Genomic DNA, 17,174 nt, shown 5'->3' with positions numbered 1-17,174 from the left:
TGGAGTTTGCACAAACTCATGTCCATTGAGTCGGTGATGCCATCCAACCATCTCATCCTCTGTCACCCCCTTCTCCTGCCCTCAAATCTTTCCCAGCATCAGAGTCTTTTCCAGTGAATCAGCTTTTTACATCAGGTGGCCAAAGTATTAGAGCTTCAGCATCAATCCTTCCAATGGATATTCAGGGTGGATTTCCTTTAGGATTGAATAGTTTAATCTTCTTGCAGTCCAAGGGACTCTCAAGAATCTTCTCCAGCTCCACAATTTGAAAGCATCAATTCTTTGGTGCTTAGCCTTTTTTATGGTCCAACTCGCACATCCGTACATGACTACCAGGAAAACCATAGCTTTGACTATATGGACCTCTGTTGGCAAAGTGATGCCTCTGCTTTTTAATACACTATCTAGGTTTGTCATAGCTTTCTTCTGAGGAGCAAGTGTCTTTTAATTCCATGACTGCAGTCACCATCTGAAGTGATTTTGGAGCCCAAGAAAATAAAATTGGTCACTGTTTCCACTGCTAGAGTAGGTACTAATTCAAGAGCTGTCCTGAGGCAGCCTGTGATTGGTTATCAAGTGAGTGATGCAGACATACTCGAGTGGAGAAGAGGGAAGATTGGAAGGACTTGGGAAGCTTCACAGAGTACCAGAGATTTCACTAGGCTTTGATGGATGGGGCAGGTTTGGGTGGGTAGAGAGGCTTTTAGGTAGACATCACCTCAAATTGTTTAGATAAGGTGAGCCAAAGTAGGTAGAGATACCTGGACTGAGTTCCTTGGAGAATTCCTTGGCATTTATTAGATATGACACTGGATGCTCTGTGGATGTTTCTTAGGCAAAAATTTGCAAGTTAGACTGGATTTTCCCATCTCTCCGTTCTACTTGGGCATCAGTCAATATGAGCCCAGAGAATGCAGAGATTTTCACATTAGCCTCACTCTGTCCAGTTAGCTTCTTTAGTTTTTATTTATTTCCTAATTCAATTTAGTTGATGGCCTTCCCAGAAACTTTCCAGGATTACCAGAGAGTTCTGCTCCCCTTCTGTTACAGGCATTTTTGAGTGCCCTTGTCCTGATGCCTATCTCATGCAGTGTTCTGTTTTTGGATTAAGACTAGCATCTCTTGCTATAAGCTAATATCATTCTGGTCACCCAGTCCTGAAATCTGACTCATCTTTGGCTCTCCCTTCCTGCATAACTCCCCAAATCCACTTAGTTGCCCAAATCCTATTGCTTCTCCTTTTCACTCAATCAGCAAATATTAATGAAACTTCAGCTGCTTCATTGTCTTGTGGGTGACCTATCCTGTGCCTCCTCCTCTCCTGCTGTGGATCCTCTGTGCCTTTGCCCTCAAGCGGAAAAGGTCAGGGTCTGAGACTAAGCAGCACATGTTCAACTTTCCTTTGGCTAAATAGCCCACTGACTACGTCAGGAGCTTAGCCTCTTTTTAAAAAGAATTCGGTTTTTAAATTTGCTTCAGAGAAACAAGATGAAGCAATTCTATAGTAGAAAGAATATCACTTATTGTCTTCCAAAGTTAAGTAGTATGGCATTAAGATTATTGCTCGTCTGGAGTTTTCCATTAGGCCAGACAATTGGAAGTTGGCAGTGAGGCGATCTATGTGTAATAATAATTCTGGTAACCTTGAGCATTTCACTTAACCTCTTAGAACCTTGATCTCTTCATCAGTAAAGCACATTTCTGAAGTGAGCTGAGTTGCGGTGGTGGTGCAGGGGATGACTGTGGGGAGAAGTGATCCCTAAGGTCTCTTCTTGCCCAGGCATGTTTAGACTCAAACTACCTAATCCTTCCCAGAGCATCTTAAAGAAAGCAGAGTAATGCAATGACTGAAAATGTGGCCCAGGACTCAGTGGATCAGTTTAGATGCTTTTGGTTCAAGCAGTAGAAATCTAAACCCAGATGATTTAAACAATAAAAAGGGATTTATTGGCTCTTGTAACTAGAGGTCTAGGAGTGGGCCAAGTTTCAGGTATAGTCGAATCTGGAGATTCTTAATGTCTTCACAAATAACTCCATTTCTCTATGATTCTCTCATCTCTGCATCCTCCACGGGTACTTTCATTCATAAGGTAACAAAGTGGCTGCGACAGTTCAAGGCTTCACATCCACACATCATGCTAGTTCAAAACAAGAAAGAACTTGTCCACACTCGACCATCAAACCAAAGTCCTGGGCTTTGCCCTGGTTGGCCCAGTGTATGTCATGAGCCCACTCTTCTCCAGATACTGATGGGGATATGTAGGGCTGATAGGTCCAACTCTAGAGGTTAGAGAGGTGTCAACCCCACCCAGATCACAAGGGATCTTCGTAGGAGGGAAGGACAGGATGAAGGTTAGGAAATTGGACCACATTCTCTACTGTCACAGCCACATTGCCCATGATCAAATTCTGGCTCTGTCCACTGTTCTTGCGTAAATTGCCTCACTTTATTAAGCATCAGCTTCCTCATCTGTAAGATGAGCTAGCAATTCATATCCCAGGGGATTATTGTAAGGATTTCATTAAATAATATATGTATGTGAAGCCCTTGGTGTAGTTCCTGGCACAGAGTAAGCTGTGGTGCTGGCGGTGATGTAACTGAAGAGGGAGGGAGAGCAGTGGCGTTAGTCCCGATTTAAAAAGTAACCTCGACTTCCCTGGTGGTCCAGGGGTTAAGACTCCCCAATGCAGGGGCCTGGTCAGGGGAACTACATCTCACACGCTGCAGCTGAGACCTGGCACAAAAAAAAAAAAAGGACATCCTTGTTTTAAAAAAAACAAACAAGAAGCAACCAAGTTATAGGGATGCTTTCTAGTCAGAGTGTGCAAGCCTGCCACGTGGAAGGCTCCTGTTTGATCTCCTGCCCACATTATACTCTAACCTATTTCTGGCCCTTTCTACTCTTACATTATGTCCTTTATAAAAATGCTCCCCTCTCCCCTGCCTCTAAAATCTTCCTCATATTTAAGACCCAGATAAGTGCCTTTTATAGTTTATAGTTTAGGTCAGTGATTTTGAATGTATGTCATCGAGTCTCCCCACTAGCAGAATCAGTGCGGGTTAAGAGCTCAGGTCTGGATTAGACCTGAGTTTGCCACCTAGAAGCTGTGTGACTTGGGAAAGTTATTCAACCTCTTCATGCCCTAGTCTCCTTGGTTTTAAAACAGGGTCTAAATAGTACCTTCCTCAGATGGTTGTTGAGAGGATGAAATGACGTAGAGTATGTAAAAATCTTAGGTCAGAGCTGACACATAGTAAATAATAGATGTTAGTGATTGTGTTTGTTATTCTTAGCTTCCTGCTGCTGCTGCTGCTGCTAAGCTGACGACAAGGTCTGTGGCATGTTCTCTGCAGCAATTGCTGCTGTATTGGGCACATAGTCAGTGCTAAATGAGCATTTGTTAGTGGGTTTTGAGGAGTACAGAGGCTCTGTTTCCTTTCCATGATCTTCTCACCTCTCCACCAATAGCAACAGAAAAAGCAGCCCCCTAGACCTGGGTTTGATCCCTGGGTTGGGAAGACCCCCAGGAGGATCCCACTCCAGTATTCTTGACTAGGGAATCCCCATGGACAGAGGAGCCTGGCTACAGTCCATGGGATTGCAAAGAGGCGGACACGACTGAGTGACTAAGCACAGCACAGCAAACCTTAGTAAAGGCAATGTAGCAAGGTGGATGATGTGGAAGATTGGCTGCGTCACCGGCAGGGAGGAGGGGTAATAGGAGGGGTAAGAGAGGGGTGGCTGATGATACGAATAAGCAACAGGAAGCTGAGAGGAAACCAGCAAGAGGCGGTTCTGTGTTCCACCCTGCAGCCGTCAAGTTCAGCCACTGTCCAAGTCGTCGTTCAGTTCAGCTGGTTATGAGATGGGGGTCAACCAGTCTGTGAGCTTCCCACCCGTCACGGGACCCCACCTCGTAGGCTGTGGGGATGTGATGGAGGGTCAGAGCCTCCAGGTAAGTGTCTCCAGCATGTCTCCACTGCTTCTGTCTGCACGTCTGATGATGTCATTCCAGCTAGGGGAAACCTGAGTTAGAGCTGGTTTGGATTTGATTGCCGAGCACCCAGGTCTCTTTCCCCTGAACTTTTCTCCTCTTTTCAATTAGAGACATCTCAACAGACAAGAGATGATGGGTTCTTTTTCCCAACTTGGAGGAACTGGGGCCTCTAAGTTCAAAGGTAGCTATCTGATGTCTTGAGAGCAGGTGCCTGATCCTGGGAAGGTTTTGGATCTCGCCCTAATCTGAGTGTATGAGAGGAAGAGCGGTGGGCTATGTGCCATTGACCTTTGACGCCCTGGCCCCGAGTAGGAAAACAGTCTCCTTTTTCTCCTCTTCTGCTCTCGTCTGTTCCCCCTCCTACTTTAGTCTGGGACTTTCCCTCCTTCAGTTCCTAGGTCATTCTCTGCTGGCCCTTGAACTCTCCCCTCTCCCTTGTGAGAGGCACATACCCCCATGTAGAGTGAATGTGCTGCTGCTGCTTCCCAGGGGCCAGGCTCCAGGGTTGCCCTGGGTGCCACCAATGTCACCCCATTCAACAAGAGAGCTACGGCTTCGCTTCTGGGGCTCCTCCAGACCTGGGCTTCCAGCCAAATTGAAATCTTTTGATAGCCCAAGCACTGGAAATATTTTAGTACTCCTCCAATGTAATTCAAAATACAGTTGGCTGTTTGAAATAACATAAGCCTTACGTGAATGCCGAACATAAAATTGCTTCTTTTTGGTTTTTCTGAAGGCAAAATTCAGGTATGTGAATTGAAGGTAAAGTTTCCCTGTTTCAGTACTTGGCTGGTACCCCCAAACAACTGCTGAACGTGTCTGTTGGGAAATGTAGCCATGCTTGGGCTTCTTGCTCCGAGCAGCTGCTGTCTTTTTTCTCTTACAGGGCAGCTTCTTTCGACTGTTCTACCCGTGCCAAGAGGCAGAGGAGACCTCGGAGCAGCCCCTGTGGATTCCCCGCTATGAGTACTGCGCTGGCCTGGCCGAATACCTAAAGTTTAATAAGCGCTGGGGGGGGTTACTGTTCAACCTGGGTGTGGGTAAGAGCTGGCGTCACCCCTGGGTGCTCTCCCAGCTGTAGTTATGTCCCTTGGGGATCTCCAGGCAGACACAGTACCTTGTAGTTTGTGTTGTCCAGCCCTTTTGTAGTGGGGCATCTGTTAGTCAGTGTGGTATGGAGAGTGGAGAGAATTACAAACATAAGAACTTTATTTATTTGTTTGTTTGTTTGTTTTTGAAGAGCTTTAGTTATAGAGTTAGACTGCCCTGGATTCGAATCCAGTCCTTATCATTTACTAGCTGTGGGGCTTGGGCCAGTTACTTAATGTGTCTGAACATCTACCTTTGCAGGATTGTAATGTCAGACGTATATAAAAGATGCACTCTAGTGCTGTGCTTGGGATGTAGAATGTGTTCCATAGGTGGCAACTATTACTTATGTATCCAGCATGCATTATTTCTACTCTGTGTCAGCTATAGCGTAGATTAAAGAAGCACTCTTGACTGCCAAGGAGCATACCATCTCCTGCAGTTGCCCCTCTAGCTCCTCCCTCTTCTGGGTCAGATCACACTGAGTCATCCACTTCCCCCAAAGACCTCACCATTAGGAACTCTACCGACTGCCTTAGCATCTCAGGGATTTACCCCGTAGGTTGTTCAGTACTTCCCCTTTGGATTTCTTTTCCCACTTTCTGTTGTGTTCATGCTCCCAAGGGGAGAAACAGGGAAAGAATAAATGATTGATTGTCCTGGGCTGCTCGGGTGAAAGGTGGATCTCTTGAGAGGAGGGCCACTGGGTCCCCACCATGCTTGTGCTCAGGCTGCCCTTGGGGGCAGCTGGAGATTCTTATCCCATGTCTCTGCTAGGATCTTGTCGCCTGCCTGTTAGCTGGAATGGCCCCTTTAAAACAAAGGACTCTGGATACCCCTTGATCATCTTCTCTCATGGCATGGGAGCCTTCAGGTAAGAGTTGCTCTCCCCCAGATCTTGTCACATTCCTTGCCTGGTTGCAGCTGCTGACTCTCAGCATGTTCTCAAAAGACAAAGAAACCCATATTTCCATCTGTCAGCTCTCTTATCTATCATCCGCTTCATCCCAAAGCACTGGGTCCACCTTCTTTAGAAGGCCTTCCTCAAGCCCCTTTCACCTGGTGGAGCCTTTCAGCGGCCTTCATAGCTTTCCCTTCTCGTGTTCTAGCATTTATATAAATACTGTTTTAGCCTTCTTCCTCTATAACAGCCCAGAAGTACTAGAAGGAGCTTGAGCTTTATGTTCAGAGAGTCAGTTATTCAACATGCATCGGGGACAGCAGTGATGAAGACATTCTGGCTCCCTGCTCCGTGGACCTTGCAGCCTCAGCTGTTAATCTCAGCCTCACCACTGTGCTGTGTGAGCTAGGACCATGGTAGGCATCTCTGAGCCTGTATTTCCTCATCTGTCAAATGGACTCAGATGAGACACCGAGTAGGTGTGCACTTAAGCCCATACTCCTCTCCATCTCTCTACATGGAGGATTGTGGGGCGATGAACTGTAAGAGCCCCTTCGTCATCAACTTCAGGGAATGCTGGCCTGTTTTACGAGTCAGTGAAACTGTGAAAGTGAAAGTCACTCAGTCGTGACCGACTCTTTGTGACCCTATAGACTATACAGTCCATGGAATTCTCCAGGCCAAAATACTGGAGTGGATAGCCTTTCCCTTCTCCAGGGGATCTTCCCAACCCAGGGTTCGAACCCAGGTCTCCCATTGTGGATGGATTCTCTACCAGCTGAGCTACAAGGGAAGCCCAAGAATACTGGTGTTGGTAGTCTATTCCTTCTCCAGCGGATCTTTCCGACTCAGGAATTGAACCAGGGTCTCCTGCATTGCAGGTGGAATTGCAGGTGGATTCTTTCCCAACTGAGATCTCAGGGAAGCCCTTACAAGTCAATATCCATTCAGAATTCTCCCCATGAATTCTTATTTCTGCACCTTGGTGTGTTATGTAGTTATGTAGTTACGTATTAACTACTGTGCACGTGGTTCCTGTTTAAGCTTGTGAATATTCGCACTGTATGTTCATTCATCAACATATAAGTCTAGTTTATGTCCAAGAGTGTTACACAAAGTCATCTATTTTGCCTTTACACATCCCACTTCCACTGGAACGATTGTTTACACTGTAGCCAGGGAGGTCTATTTTATTTTATTATTATTATTGTTTGCTTTGGCATATTCCTGCTCTGAGGAACATCAGTAAGTTCTTTTTATTTATTTAAAAAATTATTTTTAATTGAAGGATAGTTGCTTTAAAATATTTTGTTGGCTTTCGCCATACATCAACATGAATCAGCCGTAGGTATACAAATGTCCCCTCCCTCTTAAGCCTCCCTCCCAACTCCCTCCCTACCCCACCCCTCTAGGTTGTCAGAGCATGAGCTTTGGGTTCCTGTGTCATTCAGCAAATTCCCACTGGCTATCTCTTTTGCTTGTGGTCTTGTATATGTTTCAGTGCTACTTTCTCAAACCATCCCACGCCCCTCCCCCACTGTGTCCCAAAGTCTGTTCTCCACGTCTGCGTCTCCATCGTTGCCCTGTAGACAGGTTCATCAGTACCCGCCTGCTAGATTCCATATATATGCTCTAAGTCGCTTCAGTCGTGTCCGACTCTGTGCGACCCCATAGACGGCAGCCCACCAGGCTCCCCCGTCCCTGGGATTCTCCAGGCAACAACCCTGGAGTGGGTTGCCATTTCCTTCTCCAATGCAGGAAAGGGAAAAGTGAAAGTGAAGTCGCTCAGTCGTGTCCGACTCTTAGCGACCCCATGGACTGCAGCCTACCAGGCTCCTCCGTCCGTGGGATTTTCCAGGCAACAGTACTGGAGTGGGGTGCCATTGCCTTCTCCAATATATATGTTAGTATATGATATTTGTCTTTCTCTTTCTGACTTACTTCACTTTGTATAATAGGCTCTAGGTTCATCTACCTCATTGGAACCAACTCAGATGCATTCCTTTTTATATTTGGGAGCCCTTTGAACTTCATTCAGCTCTTGTCATGATCTTATCTGAAGGCAGGTACAGGGCAAAGTTTCCAGCCTAGTTCCTTGCAACTTGCCCACCTCCAGGTTTCCAGACAAACAGCCCTAAAGGTACTATGTTAGTTTCTGCCTCAGTGTTTTTGAGTTTTTTTCTTTGTTTGAAGATACTGGAGTTTTTTTTATTTTTTTGTCCTTGAGACATGCTCTATTTTAGAAATTAGATTATAATATTTTTATTTAATAAAATAAATATAAAGTATTTAATAAAATAGATGCTATAAATAAAATAAATTATAAATTTTTAATTATAAAAATTCTATTTTTTATATTAGAGTACAGTTGATTAACAATATAGCATTAGTTTGAGGTTTATAACAAAACAATTCAGTTGTACATATACATGTATCTATTCTTTTTCAAATTCTTTTCTCATTTAGGTTGTTACATTACATTGAGCAGATTTCCCTGTACTATGCCGTAGGTCCTTGTTGCTTACCCATTTTAGATATAGCAGTGTACATGTATCATCCCAAACTTTTCCATTTAGGTTGTTAACATTGTCCCTTTCCCATTTTAGATATAGTAACATGTCCATAACTTTGTTTTTGTAACCGTTTGTTTTTGAGTCTGTCTTTTGTAAATAAGTTCATTTGTATCTTTTTTTTTTTTTTTTTTGGCTTTAAGATTCCACATATAATTAACAGTATTTATTTGTCTTACTGAGAGGGTAACAGGCAGGAAGGCCATGGGTCTCCAAATGGAGGAAATAGGCAGCAAGTGTCAGACATTTATCTCTCTCTTAAGCGACAGGAGGAAACTACAAGTGTTAGATTTTTTCCCCTTCTCTATACAAATTTAAAAAGAGGTATTGTTGTAGCCACACTTTCCGGGAAACAAACTCACTCAGAAGGACAATGCAGATAGTGGAGTGCAGTGTATTACACCAGCGGGCCCAAGGCAGAGTCTCCTCTTAGCCAAGGACCCCGACCAGTTTTTGTGAAAACCTTATAAACCCTAAGTGTACTTGCTCAAACCCACCTCCCCAAATTCCTTGAAATTAGTCTGGACAAGGTAAAGAGAGGTAGGATCAAAGTTAACCCATGATTCATGTGTCACAAGACTTGATAAACAGTGGATATTTATCAATAAGCCTGTGGTCATATCCCTGTAAACATAATAGAATTTACCACTTTGTTCGGTTACAGAGATAATTAGCATATTCTTTTAGGCAACAAGAGTCCAAGTACGAGTCCTGAGGCTCTTTTATCCGGGGGTCTGGTTTTCCATTGGTATGCCATTTCTATAGACACCAGGCACAAAGTTCAGAGTCCATTGGGAGGGTGACTGTGTGTGTAGCCTAATGTTCACAGCCTGGCCTAAGATGGAATCCAGCTATGTCTGTTTTCTCCTTCAGTATCTGTTAAAATTCTGTGTTGCCATGAGGACACCTGGTTACACCAGAACTTCAGTTCAGTTCAGTCACTCAGTCATGTCCAACTCTTTGTAACCCCATGGACTGCAGCATGCCAGGCCTCCCTGTCCATCGCCGACTCCTGGAGTTTATTCAAACTCATGTCCATTGAGTCGGTGATGCCATCCAACCATCTCATCTTCTGTCGTCCCCGTCTCCTCTGCCTTCAATCTTTCTAGCATCAGGGTCTTTTCTAATGAGTCAACTCTTCACATGAGGTGGCCAAAGTATTGGAGTTTCAGCTTCAGCATCAGTCCTTCCAATGAATATTCAGGACTGATCTCGTTTAGAATGGACTGGTTGGATCTCCTTGCAGTCCAAGGGACTCTCAAGAGTCCTTTCCAACACCACAGTTCAAAAGCATCAGTTCTTCAGCGCTCAACTTTCTTTATAGTCCATCTCTCACAGAACTTAACTTTTTTCAAACCTTGAGCTAACCCATGCTTTTTTCTTGTGGAAATGTTTGTCTTAAGCTATGTTAATGACTATGTATTTACTCTAGACTCTGTCTTCTAGTTGGTACCACCTAAGACTCAGAACCAGTTTGTTTTACTCATGCAAATATTCTCTTAAGTTATGTTCATGAGGCTGTATTTGCTTGGAAACCTGCCTTTCTTCAAGATTCCTGTCAATCATGTTATGGCCCCGACAACTCACCCTGTGGTGATGTTATCTCAAAATGCATGTTGTCGGTGAGGGGCCTGGTGCCATTCTCTGAGTTTTGAGACATTTCCTTTCTCTAATTAGCAGACTGCTAGTAGCTATATAACTTCCGGCTAAAGACTAGCAGGGGGGCACTCTTTCTGCCCCCTTCTAATGTCTGTGTCCGAAGCTTTCTCTATCTCTTTTATACTTTAATAAAACTTTATTACACAAAAGCTTTGAGCGATCAGGCCTCGTCACTGGCCCCGGATTGAACTCTTCTCCTCCAGAGGCCAAGAATCCTGGTGTCGTTCACGGCTCAGCAACAACCTCTCCTTACTTCACTCAGTCCGTCCATGATGCTGCAAATGTCTGCCCTAGGGTTTCATCTGTGCTGTGCTCTGTGGCTGTTCCCTTTGCTTGGAATATTTCCTGTTCTGTTCCTCTCTTCTCCCCACCTTTAGTCTTTTGCCTGGCTAATTCCAAATTACCTTCAGGGTCTTAGTTTTGGTGTCACCTTCTTAGGGACACCCACCCTGCCATGCTTTCATAAGACAATCTGTACTTCTCAGTACTTAACATAATTGTAATGAATTAATTATTTATGTGATTATTCTTTAACATATGTCTTTTTTACTAGATTGTAAGCTCCATGAAGGCAGAGACCATGTCTGTCTTCTATCTTTCCCGATGTCTAGGGCAGTACCTGGAAAACAGTAGTTTCCCAATAAATATTTATGTTTTGCTAGCTTCCATACATTCAGCAGATTTCTGTTGAGCACCTGCTCTGTGCCAGTTTCTTGGCATGAAAAAAAGGTGGGACATATAGAAATAAAACAAATCAAGGAATTTTCATCCACTAGAGGAGACTGCATCTAGATGTACATAATTATAGTCCATGGCAGGAAGTGGAGAGCAGATGTAGAGATGAGAAGGACGGCAAGATGGTTTTCAATGTTGCTTTCTTATTCAGTAAATTTAGTACCTGCCGTGTGTGAGGGCCTATGCTGTGGCTGGGTGTTCAGTAGTGAATAAGATAGAGCCCCTGCTTTCAGATTGTAGTCTAGTGGAGAAAAGGAGCTGAGAAATACTCTTTCCTAAGCTCACAGAGAACAGGTGAGCACATGACTTTAGCGTGGTCTTTTTGGTCTAAGACTCTGTCTTGAGGCTTCACATCTAAATAGACTTGGGTGAATCAATTATAAATACTCTTCATTAACTGTAGTGAAATTCCAAGAAAAAAAGGCAGGGAGGTAAAGAGACATGGTTTCCTCTCATTGTATCTGTGGTTAATTCAGGATCTGAAATCCTTCTCATGGGTCACAGACTTGTGACTTTCCATCCCAGGGAGACGTGTGTATTTTTAAATATTACCAAACCATTTGTAATGTGCCCCTGTCTAACATTACATGTTTGGTCTTGTGAGGTAGGTGGGTGGAAGAATATTTTACAGATGAGCAAACCAACTCTGAAAGGCGGACTTGCTCAAGATTACAGTCTGAACTGGGGAGGGATCAGAAATCTCTAGCTCTTAAATCCTGTTCATTGCCTCCCCAAGAGAAGTGAGAGAAGGTGAAAAGAAATTTAAGTAACTGACCTTCCTGAATCAGTTAGGGTACAGGCAAGTTGTATTTAATAGAAAAACTCAAACAATAGTGACCTAAATAATATAAAGTTTATTTTTTGCTCAGATAAAGTAAAACTAGACAGAGCTAATATGGTAGTTCTATAAAGTAAAAAACCAGACTTCTTTTATAATCTTGCTCTGTGTGTGTGGCTTCTGCTTCTAAGAATATCTCATGACCCAGGGAGGTTGCTTAGCTCTAGCCAATACATCCACAGTCCATGCTGTAGGAAGGGAAAACTCCCCTGAAAGTTCTATATAACACAGCTGCTTACATACCATTGACTAGAGCTGCCCTGTCCATTTTGGTAACTTCTGGCCACATGTGTCTATTGAATATTTGAAGTATGACTGGTCCAAACTGAGATATGCTATAAGCATAAAACACACACTGGGTTTCAAAGACTTCATATGAAAAAAAAAAAGATAGTGCAATAAAATATTTTGTTAATTTAAAAATCTTGATTATATGTTGAAATGATAATGTTTTAGCTATATTGGGTTATTAACCATCCAGGCTGATGCTTCTTCCTGGAAGACTTTACCAGAGCCTTTAAAAGATATTGTCTAAAGAGACTCTGGGGCACAGAGCACAGGTTTTGGAGTCAAAAAGCCCCAGCGTAAAGTTTGACTCTACCACTTACTTAGTTGTGTAACCTGGGGCAGATACTTGGCCTATTGTGAAAAGAGCTCTTATCATAGAAAGTACTCATAAAGGACTCACTGTTATTTTATGTGTGTATATATATATATATATATATACATACACCATTTTATAAATTTACCATTCTCGTTCATACAATGGAATGTTACATGGCTTTTAAAAAAAAATCACACCACAGGAAAATATGAACTGGCATAAGAAGACATTCATACTGTTTTGCTAAATGAAAAAAAAGGCCACAAAATAGTTTATATTAAATAATAACATTATTTTTTAATGCATTTTTAAAAGAACTGGAAGGACAAACATCAAAATATCCAAAAAATTCTGTTTCTTTTCACTATTTAAAATATATCTACTAGAAAATTTTAAATCGCTTAGAGTAGCATTACATTCCTGTTGCTGGACTAGAACTTAGTCACATAGACAAACCTGGCTACAGAGAGGCTGGGAAGTGTCATTTTGATCTATGAGAGTGTCTTCAGCTGAAAATTAGATTCTGTTATTAAGGAGGAAGGGAAAAATAGGTGTTTGGAGTAGGCAATTAGCAGTGTCTGCCATATTTTTTTTGAATGTTGGAGGACAGACCAAAGGAACTCACATGCTAAATCACAGATGCATATTTGCATGTTAAAAAGTAGCCAGAGTGCTTATCCTCAGGGAGCTCACCAACTAATTTGGGAGATGTACGGTATACAGAGGGCATGGCAACCCACTCCTGTACTCTTGCCTGGAGAACCCCGTGGATAGAGGAGCCTGGCAGGGTGTGGTACATAGTGTTGCAAAGAGTAAGACGCAACTGAAGCGACTTGGCACGCAGCACGCACAATATATAGACAATAAAAAAGCAACTGTGTGGAGTAGCCAAATTGTATTGGGGTTGGGATGGGGAAGATGAGTCAGTGTTTGGGGTTGCAAAACATCGTGGATCAATCTGCACATGCTCCCTGGAGGAGAACACTTGGATTTTTGGTGAGAGTTGGGGTATGCTGGCTGGGGAAAGCTCCTGAAGAAGGGCTGCTGCAAATGAAGCTTCCTCCATTCCATCTTTTGTGATGGCTACTAGCAGAGCATGGTTGGACGGGAGGCTAAGGGCAGGCCATTCTTTGATCACTTCTCTCGGTTCCTTCCTGGATCTCTAGGACAGTGTATTCAGCCTTCTGCATGGAGCTGGCTTCTCGTGGCTTTGTGGTTGCTGTACCAGAGCACAGGTGAGGATGACAGTCTAAACGAACCATCATGGGTCAGGTGTCTGCCATCCTGGGCTTGGGTATAGGCTAGTTTCCTCTGGATATATTATTTCCAGTCCTAGTGTTAGGCAAGGTAGGGATTGTATTCGTTTTAAAATGTGAGGACGCCAGTGTTCAAAGATACTGACTAACTTTGCTGAAAGTGACACAGCTAAATTGGGGTTCAAACCCAGGTCAGTCCCCCAAATCCCCATGTTTTTCTACTCTCCTAAGTATGCCCCCTGTCTTTTCCCCATTTAGCTAGAGGATAAGCTAGAATGGCTTGGCTGATTTTAAGGAGGATTTGGTAAAGGGGAAAATAAGTCCCTGGGGGCATGTGTATTGCAGGGATGGGTCAGCTGCGGCCACCTGTTTCTGCAAGCAGACCCCAGAGGAGAACCAGCCTGACAATGAGGCCCTGGAGGAGGAATGGATCCCCCACCGTCAAATTGAGGAAGGGGAGAAGGAATTCTATGTTCGGAACTACCAGGTAGGCTTATGCCAATAGGGAGGGAGAGTTACTAAGCCTGTCTTCTGTATAAGACACTCACTAAGAAGAGTTTGAACTCACTTCTTTTGAAATCTCGCTCAGAGTGGTCCTGAGCTTGTCACAGCTGAGAAATGAGCTCTTAATCAAAACTCTTAACAATTGCAAGTGACAGAAACCCAACTCAAGCTTGTTCCACAAAAAGGAGAATTGGTTGGTTTACATAGCAGACTGTAGGAAGGACAGGACCACTGGAATCACCGTCATTTCTGTCCCCTTGCTGGTTGGTCTCATCTACTAACTGGCTTACCGTATGAGGTTGCGCATGTCCGCCCTCACCATCTAAGAGAAGAGGGCTGTTTGGGGGTTGTCCCCGGTTTCTTCCCCAAGATGTAATATAAAAAATCCTGGATAGAGACTCAGGCTGCGGAGAAGTACCAAAATATGAAGTTCCCATCAGAAATGCATTGCTAGATATTTTTGGTGAGGGGTAATCCTCAGAAGTCAAGGTTAATAGAAGTAGGGGTGGATTGAGTACTAGCAGACAAAAGCAGTAGACATATGCTATAAATGGGCAAGCAGAATCCAGTACAGGGTTGATAATAGGAACACTTTTATGTCCTTTTGTTTTCGAGATGCTTTCATATGCCACACAGTATACCCATATTATACCTCTGTTTGCCATGGGTAGGTGGGTAGAGTGAACAGCTGGGTTGACTCCATTGCGCTGTGAGGTGGGACTGACGTGAGTGGCTGTGAGGGAGCTGAGGCTTTCTCAGGATGTGGGGCCCACAGTGCTTGCTGAGATGGGGGTGGGCACAGCATCCCTGCGCTCTTCCTTGGCTCTGAGGGAGACGGAGATTCCCACTGGGTGGTTGCGTGGTATTCCACTCCCACCAGGACTGTCTCCGTTGCAGGTGCATCAGAGGGTGAGCGAGTGTGTGAGGGTGTTGAAGATCCTACAAGAGGTCACTGCTGGGCAGACCGTTCTCAACATCTTGCCTGGCGGATTGGATCTGATGACCTTGAAGGTATGGCAGCACTTGGTATGACCGGGAACATATTTTATTCACCAAGATTTTCTTGGTTACAAATAACAGAAACCTAACTCACTAGCTTCAACCAAAAGATAATTTATTGGCTCAAATAAGTAGGAAGACCAGAGGCAGATTGGCTTTAGGCCAGTGTAGCTAGAGCCAGGGTCTCCAGCATTGTCATCAAAGCTCTTGGCACTGTCTCCCTTCTCCTGGCTCAGCTCCATTCTGTGTATATGGGCTTTATTCTCACCAGACTTTCTCCATCAGGCATAGAAGGGTGGTTGCTGGCATTCGGAACCTGCATTTCAACTCAGCTATAGATTTAAAAGGAAAAGAGAATTTTTAGCTTCCAATGTCTGGAAAGGCCATGGCTCTATTTGGGTCATATTCACATTCTGAGCCAATCTCTGTGTCAGAGGGATAGGGTATTCTGGTTGGCCTGCCTAGGATATATACCCACTTCTGCATTAGGGGAACCTGAGCACCAGGACTGACAGTCCCTCAGGGCCACATGGATGAGGGAGAGATGGTTCATTCACAAAGGAAGGGCTGTGGAGCTGCAGACAAGCTCTGTTGTCTACTTCGGGCTTGTTCCTTCTTTTAAGGGAATCCTAAGAACCCCTGGGAGGAGAGAAACTGTCCCCGTTATGAAATTTGGTGCCTATAAAAAAAAAAAAAAAGAAATTTGGTGCCTATAAAAGTATATTTTCCTCCCCCATCCTATCCTTTTCTCCATAATCTGAAAAGTAGCTCAGCCTTTATTTAGAGAACCAAGAAAGCACATAAAAGCATGAAAGAAAACGAAACAGAATTTTTTGATGTTTGTCCTTCTAGGTCTTTTAAAAATGCATTTTAAAAAACAATAATGTTATTATTTAATATAAGCTATTTTGTGGCCTTTTTTTCATTTAGCAAAACAGTATGAATGTCTTTTTATGCCAGTTAATATTTTCCTGTGGTGTGATTTTTTTTTTAATAGCCATGTAACATTCCATTGTATGAATGAGAATGGTAAATTTATAAAATGGTATGTATATATATATAAAATAACAGTGAGTCCTTTATGAGTACTTTCTATGATAAGAGCTATTTTCATACATACATACACATTGTTATCTCTTTACATAGGAAGAAACCAAGGATCCAATAGTCCAAGTAACTGCCCCAGGTTGCATAGCTAAGTAAGTGGTAGAGTCAAACTTTATGCTGGGGCTTTTTGACTCCAAAACCTGTCCTCTGTGCCCCAGAGTCTCTTTAGACAATATCTTTTAAAGGTTCTGGTAAAGTCTTCCAGGAAGAAGCATCAGCATCAGGCAGGATCTGAAATCCAGAGAACTTTCCCAGCATGTGTTGTCAATTCCCACTGGAGAAGCGGGCCCCAGGCACTGCAGTTCAGGCCTGTGGGCCTGAAACAGGCATCGGGGGATGGCAGGCTACGTATAGCTGGATTAGTTCCAGAGGCAGCCTTTTGAGGAAATAGAGAATTAAAAAAAAAAAAAGCTAAGAAGGGGATTCCCTAATGGCTCAGTGACTGCGGCTCCGTGCTCCCAATGCAAGGGGCCCAGATTCGATCCCTGGTCCAGAAACTAGATCCCAGGTGTCGCAACTGAGAGTCACATGCCCCAACTAGAACGTCCTGCATGTTGCAACTAAGACCCGGTGCAGCCCAGTAAATAAAATAAATGTTTTTTTTAAAAAGCTAAGTAAATTTTCACCTGTCAGATTGGGCAAGATCCAAAAATTGATGACTTACCCTGTTGGCAAAGCTGTGGGGAAATAAGTGCCGCTCTGTTACTGGTGTGAGTGCAGCTTGTCCCTTGCAGGGCAGTTTGGCAATAGCTGTCAACAGCACAGATGCACGCTGTGTTGGACCCAGCCATTTCCAGTGCTGAGAATTGATTTTACATATCCCTGCATACTTGCGACATGATGTATGTACAAGGTTACTCATCCCAGTGTTGTTTGTTGTAACAGCAGATTGATAGTATCCTAAATGTTCACC

General features: G+C 43.7%; 1 protein-coding gene across 2 annotated transcripts in view; it reads left to right on the top strand.

Moving 5' to 3' along the window:
* The window catches only part of PAFAH2 (platelet activating factor acetylhydrolase 2), a 35,517-nt gene that overhangs the window by 2,320 nt on the left and 16,023 nt on the right, over positions 1-17,174 (top strand). The window contains exons 2-7 of one of the 2 annotated variants that reach the window (XM_005895863.3): positions 3,816-3,957; positions 4,886-5,039; positions 5,866-5,962; positions 13,562-13,630; positions 13,997-14,138; positions 15,053-15,166. In XM_005895863.3, the coding sequence (XP_005895925.1) occupies positions 3,868-3,957; positions 4,886-5,039; positions 5,866-5,962; positions 13,562-13,630; positions 13,997-14,138; positions 15,053-15,166 (666 nt within the window). In that variant the 5' untranslated portion in view covers positions 3,816-3,867. The remainder of the gene's footprint in view (positions 1-3,815; positions 3,958-4,885; positions 5,040-5,865; positions 5,963-13,561; positions 13,631-13,996; positions 14,139-15,052; positions 15,167-17,174) is intronic. The other variant, XM_070383182.1, reaches the window with a different exon arrangement.

This window comes from Bos mutus, chromosome 2 (genome assembly GCF_027580195.1).
Source record: "Bos mutus isolate GX-2022 chromosome 2, NWIPB_WYAK_1.1, whole genome shotgun sequence".
Lineage (NCBI taxonomy): Eukaryota > Metazoa > Chordata > Mammalia > Artiodactyla > Bovidae > Bos > Bos mutus.
This window is presented reverse-complemented; position numbering and strand designations above follow the sequence as displayed.